At 39.6% G+C, this 23715-nt stretch overlaps 1 protein-coding gene and 1 long non-coding RNA gene across 2 annotated transcripts in view; one reads left to right on the forward strand and one right to left on the reverse strand.

Annotated features, from left to right (window-relative positions):
- Positions 1 to 23715, reverse strand: part of LOC121146452 (probable ATP-dependent RNA helicase DDX60) — a 79175-nt gene that overhangs the window by 11139 nt on the left and 44321 nt on the right. Inside the window, exons 26-32 of the mRNA XM_040965845.1 lie at positions 20056 to 20214; positions 16309 to 16456; positions 14396 to 14548; positions 12465 to 12569; positions 10216 to 10416; positions 6395 to 6499; positions 5974 to 6115 (exon numbers count right to left, since the gene is read on the reverse strand). Coding sequence (XP_040821779.1) covers positions 5974 to 6115; positions 6395 to 6499; positions 10216 to 10416; positions 12465 to 12569; positions 14396 to 14548; positions 16309 to 16456; positions 20056 to 20214 — 1013 coding nt within the window. The remainder of the gene's footprint in view (positions 1 to 5973; positions 6116 to 6394; positions 6500 to 10215; positions 10417 to 12464; positions 12570 to 14395; positions 14549 to 16308; positions 16457 to 20055; positions 20215 to 23715) is intronic.
- On the forward strand, positions 110 to 22895 carry LOC121146453. The gene is made up of 4 exons (XR_005882222.1): positions 110 to 485; positions 5340 to 5467; positions 17521 to 17603; positions 22864 to 22895. It is a non-coding gene; the product is annotated as an uncharacterized LOC121146453 (long non-coding RNA).

Raw genomic sequence — 23715 nt, forward strand, 5'->3', positions numbered from 1 at the left:
ACCATATGTGCTGACAGTTTCCTTCTGTGATGTCCTCTTCATTCTTGCTGTCTCCACCATAGTTTAGAGTCCCAATCCTTCCTTGCCAAATCACCTTCCCAAGATTTCCTTACATTGGCATTCAAGGCTTTTTAAAAATTCAGCCCATAAAATAATCTCAACTTTACTTCCCAACCACCACTCGTTCTAAGGTATTGTCAGCTTGAGTTACTTCAGTGTTTACCACACATTAGTCCTGTTCTGTAGTGTTTAAAAGCTTTTGCTACATTTAGATTGCAACAATATTCCTAATAGTCAAGATATGGAATCTATTAAGGCGTCCACCAGTAGGTGAACAGATTAAGAAAATGTGGTATTGATATGTAATGAAATTATTGACTCAAAGGAAGTGAATAAAATCCCCTCTCATTTGCAGTACTAGAGGACACCATATTGAGTGAAATAAGCCAGAAGCAGAAAGAAAAATGCCACATGTTCTTTCACACGTGAGTGCTTAAAAAAACTACGGATATAAATTTACAGTAGTGAGTATTAGCAATGTAGAGGTACCGGGCGGAGGTTTTATGACAGGCACCAAAAGGAATAAGTTCTGGTGTTCACAGCACTGTGGAGTGACTATATTCAATAGATACTCCTTTTCTTTTGAAAAACTAGAAGAGAAAATGGAAAGCTCCAAACATGAAGAAATGATCAGGAAAAGAAAATATCAGGTGCCTTGTTTGATCAGTAGTGCTGAACATGACATTGACTCTCATAAATATACACACGTGATATGTGCTAACCAAAAATCTTAACAATAAATTTTTCTAAGAATTGCTACATTGAATAATTTAGGCTCTAGAGTCTTCATTCAGATTTATTAAATGTATTGGGTGATGGAATTTATTTAATTTCTCTTTGCCCCAGTGCCCTTATTTTCCAAATGATGCTAATAGATATTAGCCTTATAAAGTTATCAAGTTTCTATACCCATGATTACAACCACATATACCTATCCCCATATCAAACAGAACTATACTTCAGATTGCTGAAATTATTTCTCTTGCAGAACTTTTGGAAGAATGGTAATTTTTTTCAGATTTATTTATGTTTATTTGAAAGGCAGATTTACAGAGAAGAGGAGAGACAGAAACAGAGATCCTCCATTTACTGTTAATCCCCCCCAGGTGGCTGCAATGTTTGTCGCTGGGCTGTTCTGAAGCCAGAAGCTAGGAGTATCCACCAAGTCTCCCATGTGGGTGCAGAGTCTCAAGAATTTGGGACATCCTCTAATGCTTTCTGAGGTCACAAGCAGGTTAATGGAGCCTGCCGGGACATGAACCGACACCCATGGGAAACTGGTGCTTCAGGGTGGAAGATTAGCCTGTTGGGCTATGGCATTGGCGCCAAGAATGGTATTTATAGGGCCTGGGGTGGAGGCCTAGTGGCTAAGGTTCTCACCTTACATTCAACAGGATCCCATATGGGCACTGGTTCTAACCCCCCGGCCACCACACTTCCCTTCCAGCACCCTGCTTATGGCCTGGGAAAGCAGTTGAGGATGGCCCAAAGCCGTCCCTGCATGGGAGACCTAGAGGAGGCTCCTGGCTCCTGGCTTCAGATTGGTGCAGCTCCAGCTATTGCAAATGCTTGGGAAGTAAATCAATGGATGAAAGATCTTTCTCTCTGTCTCTCCTCCTCTCTGTATATCTGACTTTTCAGTAAAAATAAAACAAATCTTAAAAAAAAGAATGGTATTTTAAAAGATTTATTTATTTAAAGGTCAGAACTACAAGTAGACTGAGGGAGAGATCGAGAGACACAAAGATCTTCCATCTGCTGGTTCTTCCCTATATGGCTGCAATGGCAAGGGCTGAGCCAGGCTGTAGGCAAGAGCTTCATTCAAACCTCCCATATGGGCACAAGGGTCCACACACCGTGGCCACCTTCTGCTGCTTTTCCCAAGCCACTAGCAGGGAGCTGGACAAGAAGTGGGCAGTCAGGACATGAAATGGTGCCTGTAGCAGTAGCTTTAGGGACTATACCACAATGCCAGGCTTCAAGAATGATTTCTTTTCCAGTAGTCATGTTTCATATATATACATACACACATATGTAAATGTAAACATATAAAAATAACTATAGAATATTTAGTTATATAATTATAACAATAAGTATATTATATATTAGATATATAAAATACACATATGCACACATATGTTTATATAATGCATATATTACAGTGTGATATATAATATATAATGTGATAAGTATACTATTATATAATGGACATATAAGTATACATATATGTATACACACATAATTTATATATCTGTTATGAATTGTTATTTATGTTAAATTATATAATATATAATTATATAGTTTATATAAAGATATAGTTATATATAAATATATTTATAATTAATGTACTTATAATTACATATTTATATCATTCAATATAAATAGTTATTTATAATTTAATTATAAAATTAACAGTTTGCATTATGTTGTTTCATTATTCTGTAACATCAAATTTTTCAAGTAAATGTGTTTAATTTTTTTTAAAGATTTATTTATTTTTATTGAAAGACGGATATACAGGGAGGAGGAAAGACAAAGAGGAAGATCTTCTATCTGATGGTTCACTCCCCAAGCGACCGCAGCAGCCGAAGCTGAGCCAATCCAAAGCCCAGAGCCAGCAGCCTCCTCTGGTCTCCCATGCGGGCACAGGGACCCAAGGCTTTGGGCTGTCCCCGACTGTTTTGCCAGCCACAGGCTGGGAGCTAGATGGGAAGCAGGGCCACCAGGATTAGAACTGGCAACCATATGGGATCCTGGGCATGCAAGGTGAGAACTTTAACCACTACACTATTGTGCCGGGCCCCTAAATGTGTTTAATTTTGAGTAAATTAAAACTGTATACAACAAGAGTATATTGTACCTAGTTTATTATGTTACATTCAACTTTAATGAGCATTGTAATATTAGCAGTTATTAAATGTTTAATGTTCATTTTTCATATTCACATCAATATCATTTCTAATGGTTTAATGACACAGAGTATCAAATATAAATTTAAAGTTTTATATAATTATCTAACTTTCCTATGTTGTATTTCAATATTTTCCTTTTGAACTTATTCTACCCATTTAAAAAAATATTCAAGTGTTCTATGTTTTATATATAGACATCGATGATTATATGTACTATATTTGAATGTGTGTTCTTGAATTTTAGTATTAGTACTAATTGAAAATATCCAGTAGGGGGCTGGCACAATGGCTCAACTGGCTAATCTTCCACCTTGCAAAACCATCATCCATATATGTGCACTGGTTCATGTCGCAGCTGCTCCATTCCCATCCAGCTTCCTGCTAATGGCCTAGGAAAGCAGTGGAGGATGGCCCAAAGTCTTGGGAACCTGCACCCATGTGGAAGACCTTGAAGAAGCTACTGGTTCCTGGCTTTGGATCTGCTCAGCTCCAGCTGTTGTGGCCATTTGGGGAGTAAACCAGAGGGTGGAAGATCTTTCTCTGTCTCTCCTTCTCTCTGTATATCTGATTTTGCAATAAAAATAAGTAAATCTTAAAGAAAAAAAATGCAACATGTGACCTGGGGCTGTGAAGTGGATAAAGCTGCCACCCATGGTACTGCTATCCCATCTGAGTGCTGGTTTTAAGTCCTGGCTGCTCAATTTCTAGTCCAGCTCCCTGACACCTGAAAGAGTAATCAGAGACATCCCAAGTGCTCAGAGCTATTCTTTTCATGTTAGATAAATGCAAGAATCTCCTGGGTCCTGGTTTTGGACCAGTTCAACTCCTTCTGGCCATTCAACGTTGGAGGCTATTTTGGGAGTGAACCAATGGATTGAGTGTCTTTCTGTGCATCTCCCTTCTTTCTCTCTCTTTGTACCTCTGAACTTTAAACAAATAAAATAAACCTTCAGGGGAAAAAATTGTGTAGAGTGGAATCCACAAATACTCCCACTGGAGAGCATGAGTTGGGATGGGGGCAGACCAGACCAGGCAGGGCTACAACATCTGTGGGCCTCATGTGAGCTAGACTGGGGAAGGGTCAGATTGGGCTGATTGTTGCGACTGGTGCAAGCAAAAATTAAAGTGGGTGAGGGTTGGTTGGGCTTTGCCACATCATCAGCTGGCAGAGGCTGGCAATGCGGGCTAATTCTGCTAAGTTAAATGCCAGAACCACCTGGACAGTGCATACTCCAGAAGTTGGAGTGGCCTAATAGGGAGATAGTGGGCACCTCCCTTGTGGGCAACCACTCCCACTGGAAAGCATGAAAACCAGGACAGGGGCAGGGGTGGCTTGACAGAAAGGCGCCTGCCAGTATGTGTGTGGGCTGGATAGTAGGTTGGTTGGGTTGAACTAGGCTTCAATGCCCATTGACTAGTACCACAGCTAAATGGGAAGTGGGACAGACTGAACAAGCCTACGGTACATCCTGGCAAGCATGAAAACCAGGGTAGGGAGCAGGCCTGGTGGGGATTATGGAGAGTTGCCCCAACTGCAGCTCCCACTGGTTTGCATGAGGACCGAGTATGAAGTGAGTAGCATTGAGCTGGACTACAACACTGATTGGTTCAAGTGGAAGACAGGGCTGGAAACAGAACTGACTCAGCAATTGCAACAGCCAGCATGTGCATAAGCTGATTGGGGTGATGGACTGTGCCAGACTGTGCCAGACCCTGTACGGCAAACTCACGGAAGAATCAGGTTTGGGAGCATCTCAGATGAAGTTTCTTCAGAGATCCCTCCAACTGAACTGCTGATCTCAGAACCCCAACCATGAAGGGACTATGTCAGCCAGTGGATTCTGAATAGGTTTCATTGCGATTGGAATGGCGAGATTGGCAGCAATTCAGAACTGTTGAATTATCAAAACTGCTTGAGCAGGACCCTTGGAGCGTGCCTTACATCGGGGACCTGGGATGGGTGGGTGACTTGTTGGGGCTTTTCCCTTTGTTTCTCCCCTCACCCCAGATACAGGGAAAAAATGATATTAGTGTGGAAACAATGGTCTTGCCCACTTTCCTGTATTCCTTGACCCTTTGTATCCTAATCAACTAAGTAAGATTATCTAATATATATGTATATATATATATACTTACAGGAAATGTACAAAATTTTGGTGGATTAGGAAAAAAGGTTCCAGTTGATAATTTACTTAAGTGAACCATACAACTGTATTCAAAGAAAATACAATTAGAAGAAAATATTCATAAATATTTTCTGTGATTATGTATGGATAGTGTAATTTATTTTTATGTATAATTTATTTTTAAAAATGCTTTTAACTCTTTCCTATGGTATGTTTATAAGGAGATTTTTTTTCTTTTTAGATTTTATATATTCTTTGATATGTCTGTGTCCTGGAGAGCAAGAAATACCTGAAGTTAATTTCGCCCAGAAAAGCTGAAATTGTAAGAGATGTCACAACGTCTGGTTCTCTCTCATTGGCTCTGTATTAGTAAGTATTCACATTGTTTTTTTTCATTTGAGGATTATTTACACAGTGTTTGCATTTTCTCTGTTGAAAAAGTATTGGCCGGGGCCCGGCAGCACGGCCTAGCAGCTAAAGTCCTTGCCTTGAACCTGCCGGGATCCTATATGGGCACTGGTTCTAATCCCGGAAGCTCCACTTCCCATCTAACTCCCTGCTTGTGGCCTGGGAAGCCAGTGCAAGATGGCCCAAAGCCTTGGGACCCTGCACCTGCATGGGAGACCTGGAAGAAGTTCCTGGCTCCTGGCTTCGGATCGGCATAGCATTGGCCATTGCAGCCGCTTCAGGAGTGAATCATCGGATAGAGGATCTTTCTCTCTGTCTCTCCTCCTCTCTGTATATCTGACTTTCCAATAAAAGTAAAATAAATCTTTCAAAAAAAAAAAAAAAGAGAAAGTATTGCCCAAGGCTGACTTTGCACAGATCTGCTGGTAGTTTTAGACTATGCTTGTATATGGAACTTCAATGCTTACCTTTTGTGGTGGGCTGACATAGATTATGGAAAAGGCCTCTTACAAGAAAATAGACAAAAACAAAATTAGACGGCTCATGATAATGCAAATGTGATACAAGTCCAGCAAACCCCATCGGGTTACCTTCTTGATCTACATAGCCCTAAAAAGCAAAACATGATTTATTAGTTTGACTTAGTCACTGTATAATTACTTATGTTACTGTTTACTAAATGCTAATTTATGATAATATTTTATGCCAATATGAAAGATCAATAGTAATTGGTAGTAATTATATACCCCGGCTTTGATAGTTAATCAATTATTATTAGTAGTAACCATTGGATATAACTTTCTAAACACTGCACTTAGTTCAGCCTGGCATGAAATCCAGACATCAGCAGTGGTACTTCAACAAAGGACAAAGCATAACCACGCATACCTCTTTGACCAGTAATTGCAGAGAAAACAAGAAGTAGAGTTTTAGCATCCCTGTGATTCTGGTTTGTTTGAAGGACAGCAAAGAATGCTTCAGCACTGACAGAACCTTTAAGAAATAATACTTTTATTGTGTACTGTTCAGATTATGAAAATATTTGTAAATGATAATGTAGGATTGGCATTATCCATCCATATTATAAATTACATATCAGCAATGTATCAGGTTCCATTCGATTTCATATTATTTGTTTTATCATGTTCCTACATGTCACAGCCTTCCTTTTACCCCAAAAAAGCAGGTAAAATAGAATTGCCAGAAAAGAAACTCTTCAAACACTTTAAGAAAAGCAATTCAAGGAGACCAGCATTGTGGCACTGCAGGTATAGCCTCTTACTGCAATGCTGGCATCCCATACAGGCACCAATTCATGTCCCAGCTGCCACACACATGGGAGACCCAGATGATTGATTTCAGTCTCGTTTTATCTTGCCTATTGCAGTGACCTGAAATTGCATTTTTTTTTTCCTCCTTCCATATAACTCTAAAATAATATACACTTTTTAAAAATCAGCTTCATTTTAAGAGTTAATGGCTCTGGAAGAAAAAAATATGTATTAGCCCAAATTGTATAGAATTGGTGCAGAAATAATAGTACCTGATTTTTTAATTACCCAAAGAGTAAAAATATTGGTTGGTTTCCAGTGGAAAACAGCATTGGAGCCCACATGTCTTTCAAGTGTGTATTTCAGTATCCTTTCCTTATGTTCAACTGCAGAGAGCTTGATTATCATGCAAAGATTGTTTTTGGCTGAACCTATTGGGGATTCTATGTTCCTCCTATATTTTGTTTCCTAATTATTTCACCGTATTAGGGAAGTTCTCATTTCATTGAATACTTATTTTTTTAAAGTGTCTTTTGAGACAGTTTAGTGTCTCTGGGGTCTCTCTTCTTCCTTCCCCCAAGTTCCCTCTGCTCCCCTCTGTTCTCCCCTGCTGTCTCACAATGGGTGTCTTTCGTGAATTTTCCTAAGCCCATCATGTTGCTGCTGGAGTGTCTCCCAACCATGTAGGAGACTGTCAATCGTTTCATTGTGAGTTCATTCTTTTATCCCAGGGCCCTAATGTAGGCACAGTGAGGACTAGATCTTTGTTAATTATTGAAATACCAATAACAGTGATAAAAGGGACGTTGACCATCTCAGGTAATTATAAACAATCTGAGTACATCTTTGAATCTAGCTTCTCTTTCTGCACCTTCAGGCACTCCCATAACTCTTGGATGTGTTTCTTAGCTTGACTCAGTTAATCTTCCAGTTTTTTTGGCTATTTCAGTTACAGAAGAAGGCATCTTCCAATCCCAAAATTCTTTCTTCTGCCTCACTCATCCTATTATTGAGGCTTTCCACTGAGCTTTTAACTTTCTGTATTGTGTACTTCATTTCTAACAATTGAGCTTGATTTTGTTTCAATGTTGCTATTTCCTGTGTAACACACTTCTTAGATTCCTTGAACTCTTGTATGTGTTTCTTCTTGTTGTTAAAAAGCATCATAACAATTAAAAGAATCTTTATAGACAGTTCTTCCACGTCTGCCTCAGTTAACTCTGAGGTTGACATAGGATTTTGTTCCTTTGCAACGGAGGTGTCAGGAACCTTATTCATTTTGCCCTTGGTAACTGCAACTCTGATTAGTGAATTCTTCTCCTTGGGGCTGGTTTTTAAACTGTATCTGTAGGCTTACAGGTCAGCTTTACTGATTCCATTCAGTGCTCAGTTTTTTGCTGTCACTTGTGCCACTCCCTCCAGCAAGATTTTGTCGTGGACTCCCATGTTATGCTCGTGGCTCACCATTCTCCACCCCCTTGTAATCCTGTGCTTTGACCTTACTGTTGCCTGGTCAGACTCTCTCCCATTCCCAGTTCCAGCAGTACCTGGGATTAGGAAGACACCAGCTGTCCTAAACCACAGGATTGTCAGTGGTGCCCATTGCATGGATTTTTTTTTTTTGTCTTTTCTCTTCTTACTAGAATCTGCTAACAATTATGTCTAGATGCAACCCGGACCTATTTTGAATGAAACCCATGGGATGCTGAGTCAGTATTGTTTTCCTGGTGAACCAGTGTAAGGCATTGAGCCAGGAGTGAGTTCTCCCTTGGCTTACCACACACACAGCTTGCTGTTGTTGCTCCTCAAGAGCGTTTGTCGCATTTCACAAAATGGCACCTGATGTGGCATTGCTGAAGGTCTGGACCATGAAATTCACACTGTTCCCATACCCAACTGCTTGAGTTTTGCCACTCTGTGTCTGCTCTTGGTCAGATTAAACAAGTCAGCAGGACCTGCAGTTTGATGGCTGGGTTTGCCTCCCGAGTTCCGGTGTACTCTTATTCCCATCCAGCTGTCAGTGGAGCTCCAATTGCCAATCGGTTGCTGCTGGGTATCTGGTCACTGCAGGACTGTTCTGGTGTCTCTGCCATTCCTCTCATCCACTGGTCTCCAGATTGTCTCTCTGCCATCAGCCTGTCCTATTTCTTCACCTTGGCTAATCCTGCTACATCTGGTTAAACCTGTCCTTACTCTATTGCACCAGCCTGAAAACCCCCAGCACATGTATTTTAAGTTCACCATAAAAGAAAACTTCACATCATCACCAAAACTTAAGCCTGGGTTCCTTTAGACCTCTAGATTTCATAGAACCTTAGAAGAATCACTGCTTTAAGCTGAGCCTTCTGGAAAGAAGGAAGACTGGTAGGGGAAGTGGACTTTACTCTCCATCTCCTTTACTGTGCTTTCTAAAAGTACACCAGATGTAGCCTTTCCTACAAACTCTTCTTCATTTGTCCCATTTAGTGAGAGAAGGCTAGAGTCAGAAACAGTAGAACAGTGAGAATCTGAGGGATGAGGCATGGTGGGTCATTGTAACAACAGTGGTGCAGACCCCATAATTAAACTTGTACTAAAACGGCAAGAATCTTAATAGCACTTCATAATGTAGTCCAGTGATACATTACACACATGTAATCAATGCAGATTGGGAAGGTTAGAAGACAGGGCATCTTTCAGTCCAGAAAGGCAATGTAAGATGAAGATCTGCTAGTTTTGACATGTGAGTGAAAAACTACACACCCAGTCCCAGGTGTCTGAGGGACACAGAATGAAGCCAGAAGAAATTTCATATACCTTATTGGTAGGCAAACCACTACATTTGAAGATTTATATGTGGAAAAACAAGAACACATAATATAATCTGTTATAGATATTTCTAAAAATTTTCAGTCATGCACCTAATATTGACTGAATGTCTATGCCAAAAAAGGCAGCAAATGAACATAGCTGGCTGTAGAGTGCTTACATTCCAAAGGGAAATACAGGGAAGATTAAATTGAACAACCATTGCTGCAATGGCTCAACTAGCTAATTCTCCATCTCCAAGCATCAGCATCCTATGAGGGCTCAAGTCCCAACTACTCCATTTCTATCCAGCTTGCTGCTTGTGGCCTGGGAAAGCAGTAGAGGATGGCCTAAAGCATTAGGACTCTGGGCAAGCTTGGGAGACTCATAAGAAGCTGCTGGCTCCTGGCTTTGTATCGCCTCAGCTCTTAGCTATTGTGGCCATTTGGGCAGTGAACCAGCAGACGGAAGATCTCTCTCTGTGTCTCCTTCTCTGTAAATTTGCCTTTTCAGTGAAAATAAATAAATCTTAAAAGATACATAAATAAATAAACTGAACAGTAACTGCTACATATTTCCCAAAGAACAGCAGTCTCAAGTACAACAGGTGAATGACAAAGACTGGACCTCTGACACTGGTCAGCACGGTACCTTGGCCTTGGCGTCATCTGGGTCATCTCCTTTGGAAGCAAGCAACATAAGTCGAAGGATGAAGGTGATGCTGTAAGGGAACTGTCCTCTCAATTCAGGAACTTTGGATTTTATGAGTTTTTCTATTTTGGGAAATGGAATATTAAAGAAATACACATTTCCAAGCAGATCTTGGCCTCGTCTGCCAGCCCGACCAGACATCTGAAATGAAATAGAATCATACCATGAAACTTCTCTAAATGTTTTCCCAATCCTAGATTAAAATTTGAGCTTGTTGGGGTCAGGACTATGGCTGAACAGATAAAGCTCCTGCCCACAATGCCAGCATCCCAAATAGGTACTAATTCCAGTCCTGGCTGTTCCACTTCCTGTCCAGCTCACTGCCCGTGTGCCTGAGAAAGCAGCAGAGAATGGCCCAAGTTGTTGGGCCTCTGCATTTATGTGGGAGAGTGAAAGAAGCTCCTGGCTTGGGACTGGCCAAGCTCTGGCCACTTAGGGATAAAGCAGCATATGGATGATTTCTCTTGTCTCTCATTTTGTGTCTATAACTCTGCCTTTCAAGTAAATAAATAAAATATTTGGAAAAAAATAACTTTCTGCACTAATTTGGAGTAAATGAATTGTGCATATGCCCAATCATTAATTAACTGAAACTAAAATCCACTTATATGGGACTTTGAAAATGTGCCATGACAAAGACAGAGCTGGAAAATTATGTACTCCTGTGATGCTGTTAATCATAGTGAGCATTTATATAATGATATGGGAAACAAAGAATATCAGAAAAGCAGAGCTTGAATTCAAGTTCACTTAAAACTGTGTTTTACTGTATCAATTATTTTTCTCCATTTTCATTCTTTACCTCATCTCTTTCTCTTCTACCTTGTCACACAAAAGTATGTTGAGTTACAAATTGACAAAAAAACCTCTGTGGCATATGAAGAATATATAAACATGTTCCCCTTTGTACACTTGAAATTGGAGCACAGGGAATCTAAGAAACTTGCCCAGAGGCAAGCAACCGGAAAGTGGAAGACACAGGACTCAGACCCCGGCATTTCTATTTCCAAGTCCATCATCCCAAATATCCCAATATCTTTGTTACTGAGATTCCCAAAGATAAGGCAGGGACAGTTTCTGCAGAATATACTTCAAAGTAGAAATTAAAAATTCAGAGGCAAGTGGATTGATGGGAACTCCTAGGGTGTGATATTGGATCAGAACTGCCCAGTAAATAGAACACGACATATTTAGAGAGGCAGACATTGTGGGGTGGCCTGGCAAGCCACTATCTACATTCCTTTCTCAGAGTAAATGGTTCAAATGCCAACAGCTTTGTGTTTCCCACTCAGCTTGGAGCTAATCCATACCCGGAGAGGCAGCGGATGGTGGATCCACTCCTTGGGTTCTTGCCATCCATGGTCCTGATTCCTGGCTTTGAGCTGGCCCAGTCTCATTGCAGACATTTGTGAAGTGAACCAGCAGTTGAAAGATCCCTATCTCCCTCTCTATCACTCTGTCTTATATAAACATACAGAATAAAAAAAAGAAAAAAAAGAAAAAAAGAATGCTGGGATGCTACTAGCAGAAATATTCATCAAATGTCCCTGAACAAAAAAACTGTATTTACACAAACTATGCTGTCTATAGGACAGAATATAATAAAGAATTGAAAAATTGAAATTGCTCTAATAATACAGAGTAGAGAACACTGGAAGAATGATGACGGATACAGAAATTGCAAAGAGAAAATCAAATAGCACTATGAGAGAATATTGAAGTAGATTTATAGAATACTGTATGTCTAGAGCAAAGAGGGCAGTATTAAGGCATTGTCAAAAGTGCAAAATCCAAAGGGTAAAATCAGTGCAAATGAACTAGTAAATATTTATCAACTGTCTTATAAAGCATTCGATACATTGAAATCCACATTCTGAATAGAGAAAAGGGGGGAGATCAGGTAGTTTACATATCTTATCCAAAGTCAGATACCTGATTAATAGTGTTCTTATTATCCCACACTTGTGTGCCTTCCACATAAGTTAGACAGTCTGGCATGAATGAATGTAATATGTTTGTGAATGAAAGATTTATATATAACTATTGTATGGCCATATGTGGCATTTCAAAAGGTCACGGGAAATGGAATTTACAGATGTTTATTTTGTTGCAAATAAAGCTTGAAATCCATCCATACAAATATTTCAGCATTATATCAAGTTTACTCATATTTATGCACATTACAATACCTGTCTGTAATTTAAAGCATCCAGATAGATAGAGTTTTGAGCAAAAACAACGGATTTACAAGGCATGTTGACTCCTAAAGCAAGTGTCCCAGTAGCAGTTACCACCTGGAAAGAATAAAATTATGACTTCATTTGCAGAATACACATTCTTTTTCATCAGTGCATAGAACATTCTCTAGGATAGACCATATACTAAACAAGTCTCAACAAATTTAAAAAAATATGTATTTTCTGACCACATGGAATGAAGCTTGAAGTTAACAACAGAAAAAATTGTAGAAAATATTTAAACACTGAAACTGAACAATAAGATCCTGAATGAACAGTGGTTCATAGAGGAAAGTAAAAGGGAACTTCTTAAAAAATATTTGCAACAAATGAAAATAAAAACACAATATATTAAGACTTATGGGATAGAGCAAAAACAGTTTTGAGACGACAGTTTATAGCAATTGGTGCCCACATTAAAAAAAGGAAAGTTATCAAATTAATGATTAAGAGTGAATTTTAGAAACAAATGCAAAATTAGTAGAAGAGAAAGAAATACTTTTTAAAACTGAGAAAAGCAATTGTGGCTGGGTAAGCCTTGGTCTGGTGTGCAAGCATCCCATATGGGTGATGGTTTGAGTCCCGGCTGCTTCAATTCCAATCCAGCTCCCTGCGAATATGCCTGGCAAAGCAGTGAAAAGATGACGCAAGTGCTTGAGTCCCTGTACGCATGTGGGAGACCTAGAAGAAGCTTCAGGACCCTGGCTGCTGACCAGCCGAGCTCTGGCCATAGTGGCCATTTGGAGACTGAAACAGGATGAAAGATCACTCTCGCTGCTTCTCCTTCTTTCTCAGAAAATCTGCCTTTCAAATAAAAATACATACATTTTATTAAAAGAGAAAGAGAAGAAATAAACAGAATGAAGTGTTTTTTTTTTTTTTTTTTAACCTACACGGGCCCGGCATGGTAGCCTAGGGGTTAGAATCATTGCCTTGCACGCACCGGAATTGTATGGGTGCTGGTTCATATCTGGGAAGCCTTGCTACCCACCTAGCTCCCATCCTGTGGCCTGGGAAGGCAGCTGAGGATGTCTCAAAGTCTTGGGACCCTGCACCCACGTGTGAGACCCGAAACAGTCTCGTGGCTTCCCACTTTGGATTGGCTCAGCTCTGGCCATTGGCAGCCACTTTGGGAGTGAATATCTTTCTCTCTGTCTCTCCTCCTCTCTGTATATCTCAGTTTCTAATAAAAAATAAATAAATCTTTAAAAACGACACAAAAGACCAATGAAGAGTTGAAAAACACAGACTTGACATTTGCAACAAAATGGATGTAACTGGAAAGCATATGATATGTGAAGATAGATCCAAAAAGAAAAATATCACACCTTCTCTCTTGTTTGCAATAGTTAATGTGGAGAGTAGGTAAAAAAAAAAATTAGTAGGTATTAAGTCTTTTATTATGTAATTAGAAATTTTGCTGCACTGAATCATACCATCTAAATGATAAAATATCTTTTTCTCAAGTCAAAGAGAAGTGGGGCGCAGGTAACAGTGAGGACTGTTGGAATACTAGAAATGCTCAATTTTCATTTGGGTGTTGGTTATGAGTATGATCATATGGCAAAATTCATTTATGTGCATACTTATGTGCATTTCTGTATTGTATTTTAATGTCTAAAAAGAAATGAACAAAAATACTTTTGTTCTCATTGAATGAACAAACAGATACACTTGAAACGTCCTGTTGCAATGAAGTCAAAAAGAGAAATGTGGAGTTATGACATGGTGGTGAAAGTAAAGAAGGGGAGGAAGGGAGGGAAAAAAGAAGCGCAAGAAGCTAAAATTACATGAGAAAAAAAGGTAGTTATAGTTTTTACTTTTCGTGAGCAATCAGAATCACAGTCACAACTCTAATTATTACAATGGAAAACTTTACCTACCCTAATGTATCCTTTCCTAAAGAGTATTTCAACTAACTGTTTCTCTTTGGCACTCATGGAACTGTGATGATATCCAATGCCCCTTTTTGCCAAGTCTTTCAATATATGACCTTTTCTTTGAAATTTTACTCGATCAAACACCATCTGTAAAGTCTAAAAGAAGCCAGGGGTTAGGAAAATTGACAATTTCTTGCTTATTTTTAAGATAATCACAATTTAAACAGTTTGGGTCAAAATAGTATGCATTCTATATGTTAATTTGGCAGCTGTTAGAAATCAATTCCATTAATAAAAAGAACATTTTATGATAGTTACAGAAACTGTGAAAAAATTCTTTCCAACTATTTGAAACTATCCTAAACTATCTCACCCCATTTGAGGGGTTAACAGTACAAGGTTGTTGAAACACCAAGTTAGAGCATTGTGAGCTCATGGTAGTTCTTACTGGAGCCTTCCCCAGAGAGGAAGAAACTCTCCCAGAAAGTGGAGTGGTTTCCTTGTCCTCTATGGTCAGAGAATGCCTACTTGTCACTGCAAAGCAGTCACGAATGGCCTTAAAACTTCCCATGTCCCAAGAGGGAAATCCAGTTGTGTTCAGAGATTGTGAACAAAGTAAACGGTGCTTATGTGTGGAGAGGGAAAGAATAGCCCAAGTATCCAAAAGGAAAGGGCTGCTACTGAGTATTTCAGTTATACAGTCATCCATACAGTAGAATATGAAGGATCCGTTAAAATGTGAGGTACATGATGGTGATGAAAAAGGAAGAGATCATGAAGAAGACACACAATACCTTGGGGGTCTTTGAAAAGTTCATGGCAATTTTGAACCATAAGTGACCATGAACTTTGAAAAAAATGTATCAAAATAAATTTCTTGGGCCCGGCGACGTGGCCTAGCAGCTAGAGTCCTCGCCTTGAACGCCCCGGGATCCCATATGGGTGCCGGTTCTAGTCCCGGCAGCTCCACTTCCCATCCAGCTCATTGCTTGTGGCCTGGGAAAGCAGTCGAGGAAAGCCCAAAGCCTTGGGACCCTGCACCTGTGTGGGAGACCCAGAAGAGGCTCCTGGCTTCTGTCTTTGCATTTGCTTAGCTCTGTTTCAGCCACTTGGGGAATGAATCAGAGGCCAGACATCTTTTTCTCTGTTTCTCCTCCTCTCTATGTGTCTGACTTTCCAATGAAAATAAAATAAAAATTTTTAAAAATTGACAGAATGACACGCTGCAAGGGATTCCATCTGGTAGTTCACTCCTCAGACATGAATAGTGGCTGGGACTGGAACAGAGCCAAGCCAGAAACTCAATCCACATCTCTTACTCACATGAACAAGAGTTCATGTGGGTGTCCCAGCTGTTCCACTTCTGATCAAACTCCCTGCTAATGTGTGTGGGACTGATGTGGAAGACAGCACATCTGCTTGGGCTCCTGTACGTGTGTGGAGAGACCTGAAATATACTTCTGGTCCAGCTCTGGCTATTGCTGCCATCTGGGGAGTGAACCGGTGGCAGGAGATCTGTTTGTCTCTTTCTCTCCCTTTTTCAGTCCTCCCCCTGCTATAACAGTCTTTCAAGTGAATAAATAAAAAAAAATTTGTTCACCATGTGTTCAAATTTTCAAATGTGGCTAGGAGAGGACAACCACAATTCAGGCCATGGAAAACAATATCATAGGTGGAGAAGAAAGGCCAGAAATTCTCAAGGGAAAATGTTAATGAGCAAGAAACAGTCTAAATCTATACTTCTCAAGATTCATGCAGCAGAACTCTTAAGGGGCTTGTGTAGCCAGAAAGTCACATATGGAACTCCTCTTCTGGCAGAGATGACATTTAGAGATCATGTTAGACCTGTCTGTGACTGGGAAGGGTTGGCTGATGAGTGAAACGTCAGGGAGAACAAGTCCACTTTAAGTCCTGACCTCAGCATCGATAGCTTTTGGATCAGCGTATGTGCAGTCCTGAGGAATTTCCAGGTTCTTCTCCAAATTCTTCAGTAGATGATCATGTTCGGCTTCGTGTATCAGGCTTTGATCCATTGTTTTATTCCTCTTCTGGCCTTTTTCATCTCTGTTCATAGAAATAAAATTTTATGCAATCAATATTCACATTTGGTCATCAGGTTTAACCCCAATCATTCTTGTCAATCTTCTGCATTATTAGTATGCATCTGTACTATCACAACTGAATCTCCTCACACAGCTGCTCACCTGCCTCTGAAACTTAAGAGACTTTCACTATGTATTCCTTCTCACCAAATCCAGTTCTGCTCAGATAGCTTTATTTCCCATCTGCTAAAATGATAATCATACTCTCTTCCTTAGCGTACAGCTTCTCTGAGTTTGGTTGCTAAAATTTATCAACCGCTTCATTCCCTAAGAATTATTTGCCACTGACAGGAGCCTCATTGAAATTTCTGGGAAGACAGCATACTTTTCTGGGGATGAGGGAGTGGCTCAAAGCGAATAACCAGTTGAAATGAGGAATAAAAACCAGTCCATGACTCAAGCAGACAATGCTAAGGTGGCCTGCAACATTTAACAGAACCAAATTCAGGTTTGTTCCTGCAAAACCCACATTGTCGCTTCTCTGTATCTTCCCTCTCGATTCCCTCACTTTCTTGCACCATACTCATAAGAGCACCCCTTCTTTTAAAAATCAGTCACACAAGACATTCCCATCACAGCATGTGCTACTAGAGTATCTGACACTCCCCCACAATCCTGATTTGAACTCTTAGATCATCAAACTGTATTATCTTCTACCCCAAACATGACAACATTTCTCTCTGTGTCTCTCTCTCTCACACACACACATTAATTTGTCTTTTTAAATTGTGCACATTAGACAGTTCCTAACAGGAGAAGATGAACTTGCTTGTGTTGTATCATTCAGTGTTTTCACTTCTGATTAACATCTCCCTTAACTCAAGGGAGAATGCCCTAATATTTGCAGACTATGAGGCTTACACAGGTCCACATCTCCTCTAAGTTCTAAATCAAGATAACAAACTATTCCCTGAAATACATTGTAGCATCCTGCCTTGAAACCATAGCTCTACAACAACCTGCAATTTATTTAAATGACTTCTGGTGGGCATGTCTCCTTAACGCTGCTGACTTCTCATTTGGCAGGCATGCATGCAGATGAAGAAGGGATGCTCTAGCTTAGGGCCCAGTGCAGGCATCCCTCAACCTCAGTACAATGATAATGCAAAGTAAGATATCAAAACACACTGTCCTATTATAGCACGAATTGGTCACTAATAAAATTTGAAATGTGGCTCTGATTACCTCGAATAAAATTTGTCTAAGGACAATCTGCTATTAGGAAGTCTACACGTCCTACACTATGTCTACCACAGCTCTTCATTGCCCACATTGCTAAGGAAACAGCAAAAGGAGGCAGAGGGGATATACACATATGGATCAGGAGAAATTCCAGGTTGCTCTGTGATTTCAAAAATTTGAGTCAGAGAAGTTCGAGAAGCTGTCTTAACATAGAAGCCAATACCTGCTTCTCAATCAATAATAGCTCTGGAGTAAGTATTACCTAGCAGACCATACAATAAGCACTGGACATAAAAAGGGGGAACACACCACACCTGTTCCTTTTGTAAGGGAGCTTAACATTAAGAAAGCAGAAACACATCCAAACACAAAACAGCAGTAGGCCTACATTACAATAGCTGATCTATCACTAGAAATATAGCATGAACATGGGAGAAAGCATAAGTAAGTCTATTGGGAAATCAATACAAGATTCAGAGAAGAGGTAGAAAATGCTTGAACACAAGTTTTCAGGAAATGAAGAAGGGCAATCAAGGCAGAAATTTCCTGGAAAGAGGTGCACATGTAGGCTGTGTGAGGTACAGTGTGAATGCTGAGTATTGCTAGAGGAGAGTAACAATGGCAAAGATCAAAACATGTTGGCATACTAAGTAACAGTCAAGCAGTTCAGACTTCATCAGCTCACTAAAGATCATCAAGTACAGGAAAAATTTAATCAGCTTGAATACTTGCAAGATCATGTGCAGGCTAAATTGAAAGATGATGAATCAATGGTGAATCTCAAGGCTCTGAGATCCTTGAAGAAAACTTGTATTCATCCAAACAGATGTGATGAGCATCCAAGACAGGCAGTGATGGAGGAGCACAGAAGAGAATGAACATATTGACCCTAGAGCTGACACCATAAGGTACTACAAGGGAAGACAAGTAGCAATGTTTTCCAAGCCAAAAAGCAGTATTCGATCCAATCTCAGGCTTATTCTGTGATCACTTATTTTTTAAAAGAGATTTGAAAAAAATATATTTATTCATTTTGAAAGAGTCAAACAGAGAGGGGGAGAGACAGAGAGAGAGATCTTTCATCCACTGGTTCACTCCCCAGATATCTGCAGTGGTCAGTGGTGAGCCAGCCAAAGCTAGGAGCTTTATCCAGGTCTCCCACATGAGTAGCAGGGGCCCACACATTTGGGCCACCTTTAGCTGCTTTCCCCATTCGATCCAGGGACCTGGATTGGAAGTGGACATGAACTGGTTCTCACATGGGACCAGCATTGTAGGTGATGGCTTTACCACCAATGCCACAATGCTAGTCCCAAAACGTATTTATTTGTCTGATAGGCCATGGTACAGAGTAAGGGAAAGAAATATGTTCCAGTTCCTGGTTTACTCCCTAAATGGTTGCCACAGCCAGGACTGGAATTCCAACTAAGTGTCCCATGTGGGTGGCCAGTTTCCAAGTACTCATACCATCTTCCTTTGCCATCCTAGGTGCAGTAGCAGGGAGATGGATCCAAAGTGGAACACCTGGGACTTTAACCACCACTCTTATGGGATGTTGGTACTGTAAACAGCAGCTTAGCCTACAGCACCACCACACTAGCCTTACCATTCCAGGATCACTTAAAAACTGCAAGAACAAGTGATACATCTTTATTGTCACACAATGTATGCAGACTTCTGCGGATTCACTGGGAGTCCAACATCAAGTATATGTGCCAAAAATATGCTTATTTGAGGGGATAATGAGTTTGTTTCGTTAAGTAGTGCACATAGGCTTGAAAGCTGTGGTACCAGGCCCAGAGCAATGACAGAGTGCCTAATCCCCACCTTGCATCTGCCGGGATCCCCTATGGGTATCAGTTCATGTCCCAGCTGCCTCACTTCCCAACCAACTCCCTGCTTGTGGCCCGGGAAAGCAGTAGAGAACAGTTTAAAACCTGGGTATTCTGCACTCTTGTGGGAGACACAGAGGAAGCTCCTGGCTACTGGCTCTTGGCTCCTGGCTTCAGGATCAGCTCAGCTCTGGCCATCATGGCCACTTGGGGAGTGAACCAGAGAACAGAGAATCTTTCTGTATCTCTCTCTCTGTATATCTTCCTTTCAATAAAAATAAATAAACCTTTAAAAAAAACAAAAACAACAACAAAAAAGAAATCTGTGTTACCACATTTCCCAGGTTCTAAATGAGACTCATTTATGCAATCTAAGATTTTGAGTTTATGGCCACTTGTTTACTACATTTTCTGATCCAGATTCACTAAACTTGTAAGCAAGGCTGGCCATCAATGAGCACTTTGAGGAGTACTTTCACTGTATTTTCTTACTGGAATTTAGAAGAGTATTTTAACCCTCTTATGAGAAATTTGTTTAAGTACTTACTGAATCTTTTGTTTCTCTATAGATTTTTTAACTTTCCGAAGTTTGTTGGCCATGTCATGGGCTTCCTTGTCAGCTTTAGGAGGCCGTTTCTTCTCCTGCTTTTCATACAGGAACGCAAACACATTTCTTGCTCTGTTTTCTACGGCTGCTAAGCTGAATCTAGAAACAAATGAAAAGAATGCTTGCCTAAAAATACCATCATAAACTTCAAAGGCCATTTACATCTATTGTTAGCATTCTGATGAACACCTACTAGTTTTTTAATGTTCCTCTTTATGAAATTTTCCCGTGGATGTGCATACCAAATGTTCCTGGAAAGCAGTCCCTTATTAGCAAGCTCACACTAATATTGCTCTCCCAACCCCTACACCAGATGCTACTCTGGGGAAATCCTGAAGCAGAACTGATGGAAATTTTCCCCATAAGAGGATTGGATACTCTATAGTCAAAAGTCAAAAAAAACCCCATGAATCTTAACTACCTATACACAGAAGAAAGCTATCCATCTCTGTCTATTCCCAAAGCCTAAGGGAGAAAAATCATCTTCTATCATCAGTAATTATTTGTTTATTTGGCCAGATGGGAAAAAATTCATACATTCTTACTTTTGATCTTTTGGGATGTGACTGCTTTCAAGAGACCAGATAAAATTAGGTTTTCCTAGCTTTTACACTACAGAAGTTTCTGTGAGGTCTGGGCCTTATACTTTCTGAAATAAAAATTCCTAGGAAGACAGGAGTCTAGATCTGCTGGAATCTTGGTGCTTAAACCAGAAACAGTCCAGGCTGTAACCATCTGTTCTCTCAGACTTGAGTAATTAACTAGGTGAAAGACGGCAGATAAAATTTTCCTGATGTATGAAAAGTAAAATGCTTCCAGAGGAAGTAATAGCAAACAGCATTTTTTCTATTCTACATGCGTTTCTCAGTATCAGAAAGTTAGGGCTTTTTACATGAGCACTAGAAAACCCAGAGACATTTTAATTTTCCACTATATTTTTGGTAAAATTCTAGGGCTAAAATAGTCACTCACCTGACATGAACCACAGCTTATCAGAACAAATCATAGGCTTGATTTATGTAATAAAGCTTAAATGTCTAAATTATGAGGCAAAGGGCATTTCTAAAGTACAGAGCTAGAAATATGGTTAACTAAATTGGCACAGTCATGAAGCAAAGATCAGGAAAGTAACACTGACATATGGCAAGAAATTTCTTGTAGCAGACAATAAAATAGTAGCAGTAGTCATTTATATTAACTATTGTCAGACATTATTTTACATAGCTTACATATAGGACTCACTGTTAACATTCCTGATTTTGCAGATAATAACACAAGAGACATGAATAAGTTATGTGGCTGGCCCCAGAGGCCACAAGCAGCAGAAGGCACAGTCTGGCCTCCAAGCCCATGTTGTTCACTATGACATTCTGTTGCTTCTGTCTCTACATTAACACAAGTGACTAGATCCTAAGCACATATTTCTTTATTAAATGCTACCATTTTCATCAAGGTACTTTACTTGTAGAAACGGCAAATGACTTATGAATGAGTTTGTCTCTTAAATGTCTCTGATTACCTATGTTGGAGCAAAGGTGATCTAGAACTTGGTCATTGGCCAATGCCGTTTCACAGTACTGCACCAAGTGCTTTTGTAACTTAACTCCACCCTACATCTTACTAGTTTTGTCTTTGCATTGTTTGCATGAGGAAAACAAGGTTCACAGTTATTAAGTAACTATGCAGAAGTGACACAGCCTACAGGCTACAGGTAGCAGAGGTAAGAAGAAATTTGGACCTAGCCATAAAGTGTATAGTCTTAAGCATACAATGATACTGCTGGCAAAAACTGCAAACTCCATACATTTTTATCTTGTGACCAGTCATTGGGGTTTGTTGTGGATGTATGATTAAAAAGACCTTAGAGGTTAGTGTCAGCCCAGACAAATGCTCAGATCTCTTGATGACCTGGAGCCACTTAGGACTAAATCAAACAGCATAAGATGTCTTTAGACCAGGATTTCATAAAATCCTACTGAGATACAACGCACCCAGTAGAATTGGACCTGTGTTGTTTTGGGGAAAAATGATTACGGTTAAAGTTTCGTACTTGAAACATTAAATTCACCTATCTGGCATATTCTACTTTGAGGTAAAGATACCCAAAACCAGCAAGTACAAGAGGATGGTTCTCGGTACCCCTCTTTTTCTTAAAAACATGATGCTTTATGCCATTTTTATCATCAAGGACAGGAAATGGAGGGAAGGCAAATCTATACAAACAAACGTTGTTGAATGAATTCTTTTCTTCCTTGTCACCTGATCAAGTTAGTTATCCTATTTCAAACCTTTTTCCTAAATCATTTTTACCTTGACCTCTTTTTGTCCATATAAGTGCTCATCTCTTTGTCTTTTAGTCTTTATTTCTGTACTGATGCTCCTATGCCATATAAACCTTATATAAACTTGAATACATTTATCTCAGTGGTCTGTCCTATATTAATAAAACCATAAGGCTCATACAAAATACTCTAAAGCACTAGAAGAAAAATGTTGCTTTCCCACAAAAATATATATGAGTATATATTGAACTATAAGTATGCAATGATTATTTGTTTTTTTTAATAATTTGTATTTTTAATGGCATGTCTCTTGTTTTTCTTTCTTTTTTTATTGTTATTAACATTGTATTATGTGATACAGTTTTATAGTCTATTTGGGGTTTTTTTGCAGTCAGCTACAGGAAATAATTCATCAACAATCAGAATTGTTTTTTTCTAATTATTATTTTATTTATTTCTGAGACAGATGGAAAGCCCTAATCCACTGATTCAGTTTCCAAATCCCACGACATCCATAGTTAAGCCAGGTTGAAGCTTTAGTCCAGAATTCAGTCCAGGTCTTTCATGTGGGTGACAGGGACTCAACTGCTTAACATCACCTGCTGCATCCTGAGGTACACGCTAACAGAAAGCAGGAACACGAAGTGCAGCAGGCACTTCAGCTTGAGCACTCTTCCATGACATTCCATGATGTAATAACCATTGTGCCAGAATTATTTTCATTCCTAACTAAAATCGACATCCATCCTTGAGGAAGCAGGAGAACTGTGTTAGTTATTAGTGATACAGAAATTTGTTTGAAGGTAGGTGCTGTGGTACAAATGGTTAAGCCATCAAATAGGACTCCCACCTCTCATACCAGATGTGGGATACAGTCCCACTGCGTATGCTCAAGCATCCTGTTAATTCCTGGGAGGCAGCAGCTGATTTCTCAATTGTTGTGTCCTGCCATTCATATGATATCCTTATGGTTTTATATAAGTACATAGTTTTTTACTTTATTATTCATGTATTTTTTCATGATGCAGTTCCTTAGGCTCAGGGATTTCTCCTTCTACCCTTCTCCCCCCATTTCCCCCTAACTTTTTATATATTATATTATATTATATTATATTATATTATATTATATTATATTATATGCCATATATTATAATAATAGTAGACTTGAATGGTGCTCCAGGTGTCTGGCTTCAGTCTGGCTCAGCCTTGGCTGTTGCAACCATTTGGAAAGTGAACCAAAAGATGAAAAACTCTCCCCACTTTATATATTTCACATAAGTAAAAATAAACATTAGGATATTTATTTTTCTCGTCCCAG

The sequence above is a fragment of the Ochotona curzoniae genome, unplaced genomic scaffold (assembly GCF_017591425.1).
Source record: "Ochotona curzoniae isolate NIBS_2020 unplaced genomic scaffold, NIBS_Ocur_1.0 scaffold_4505, whole genome shotgun sequence".
Classification (NCBI taxonomy): Eukaryota; Metazoa; Chordata; class Mammalia; order Lagomorpha; family Ochotonidae; genus Ochotona; species Ochotona curzoniae.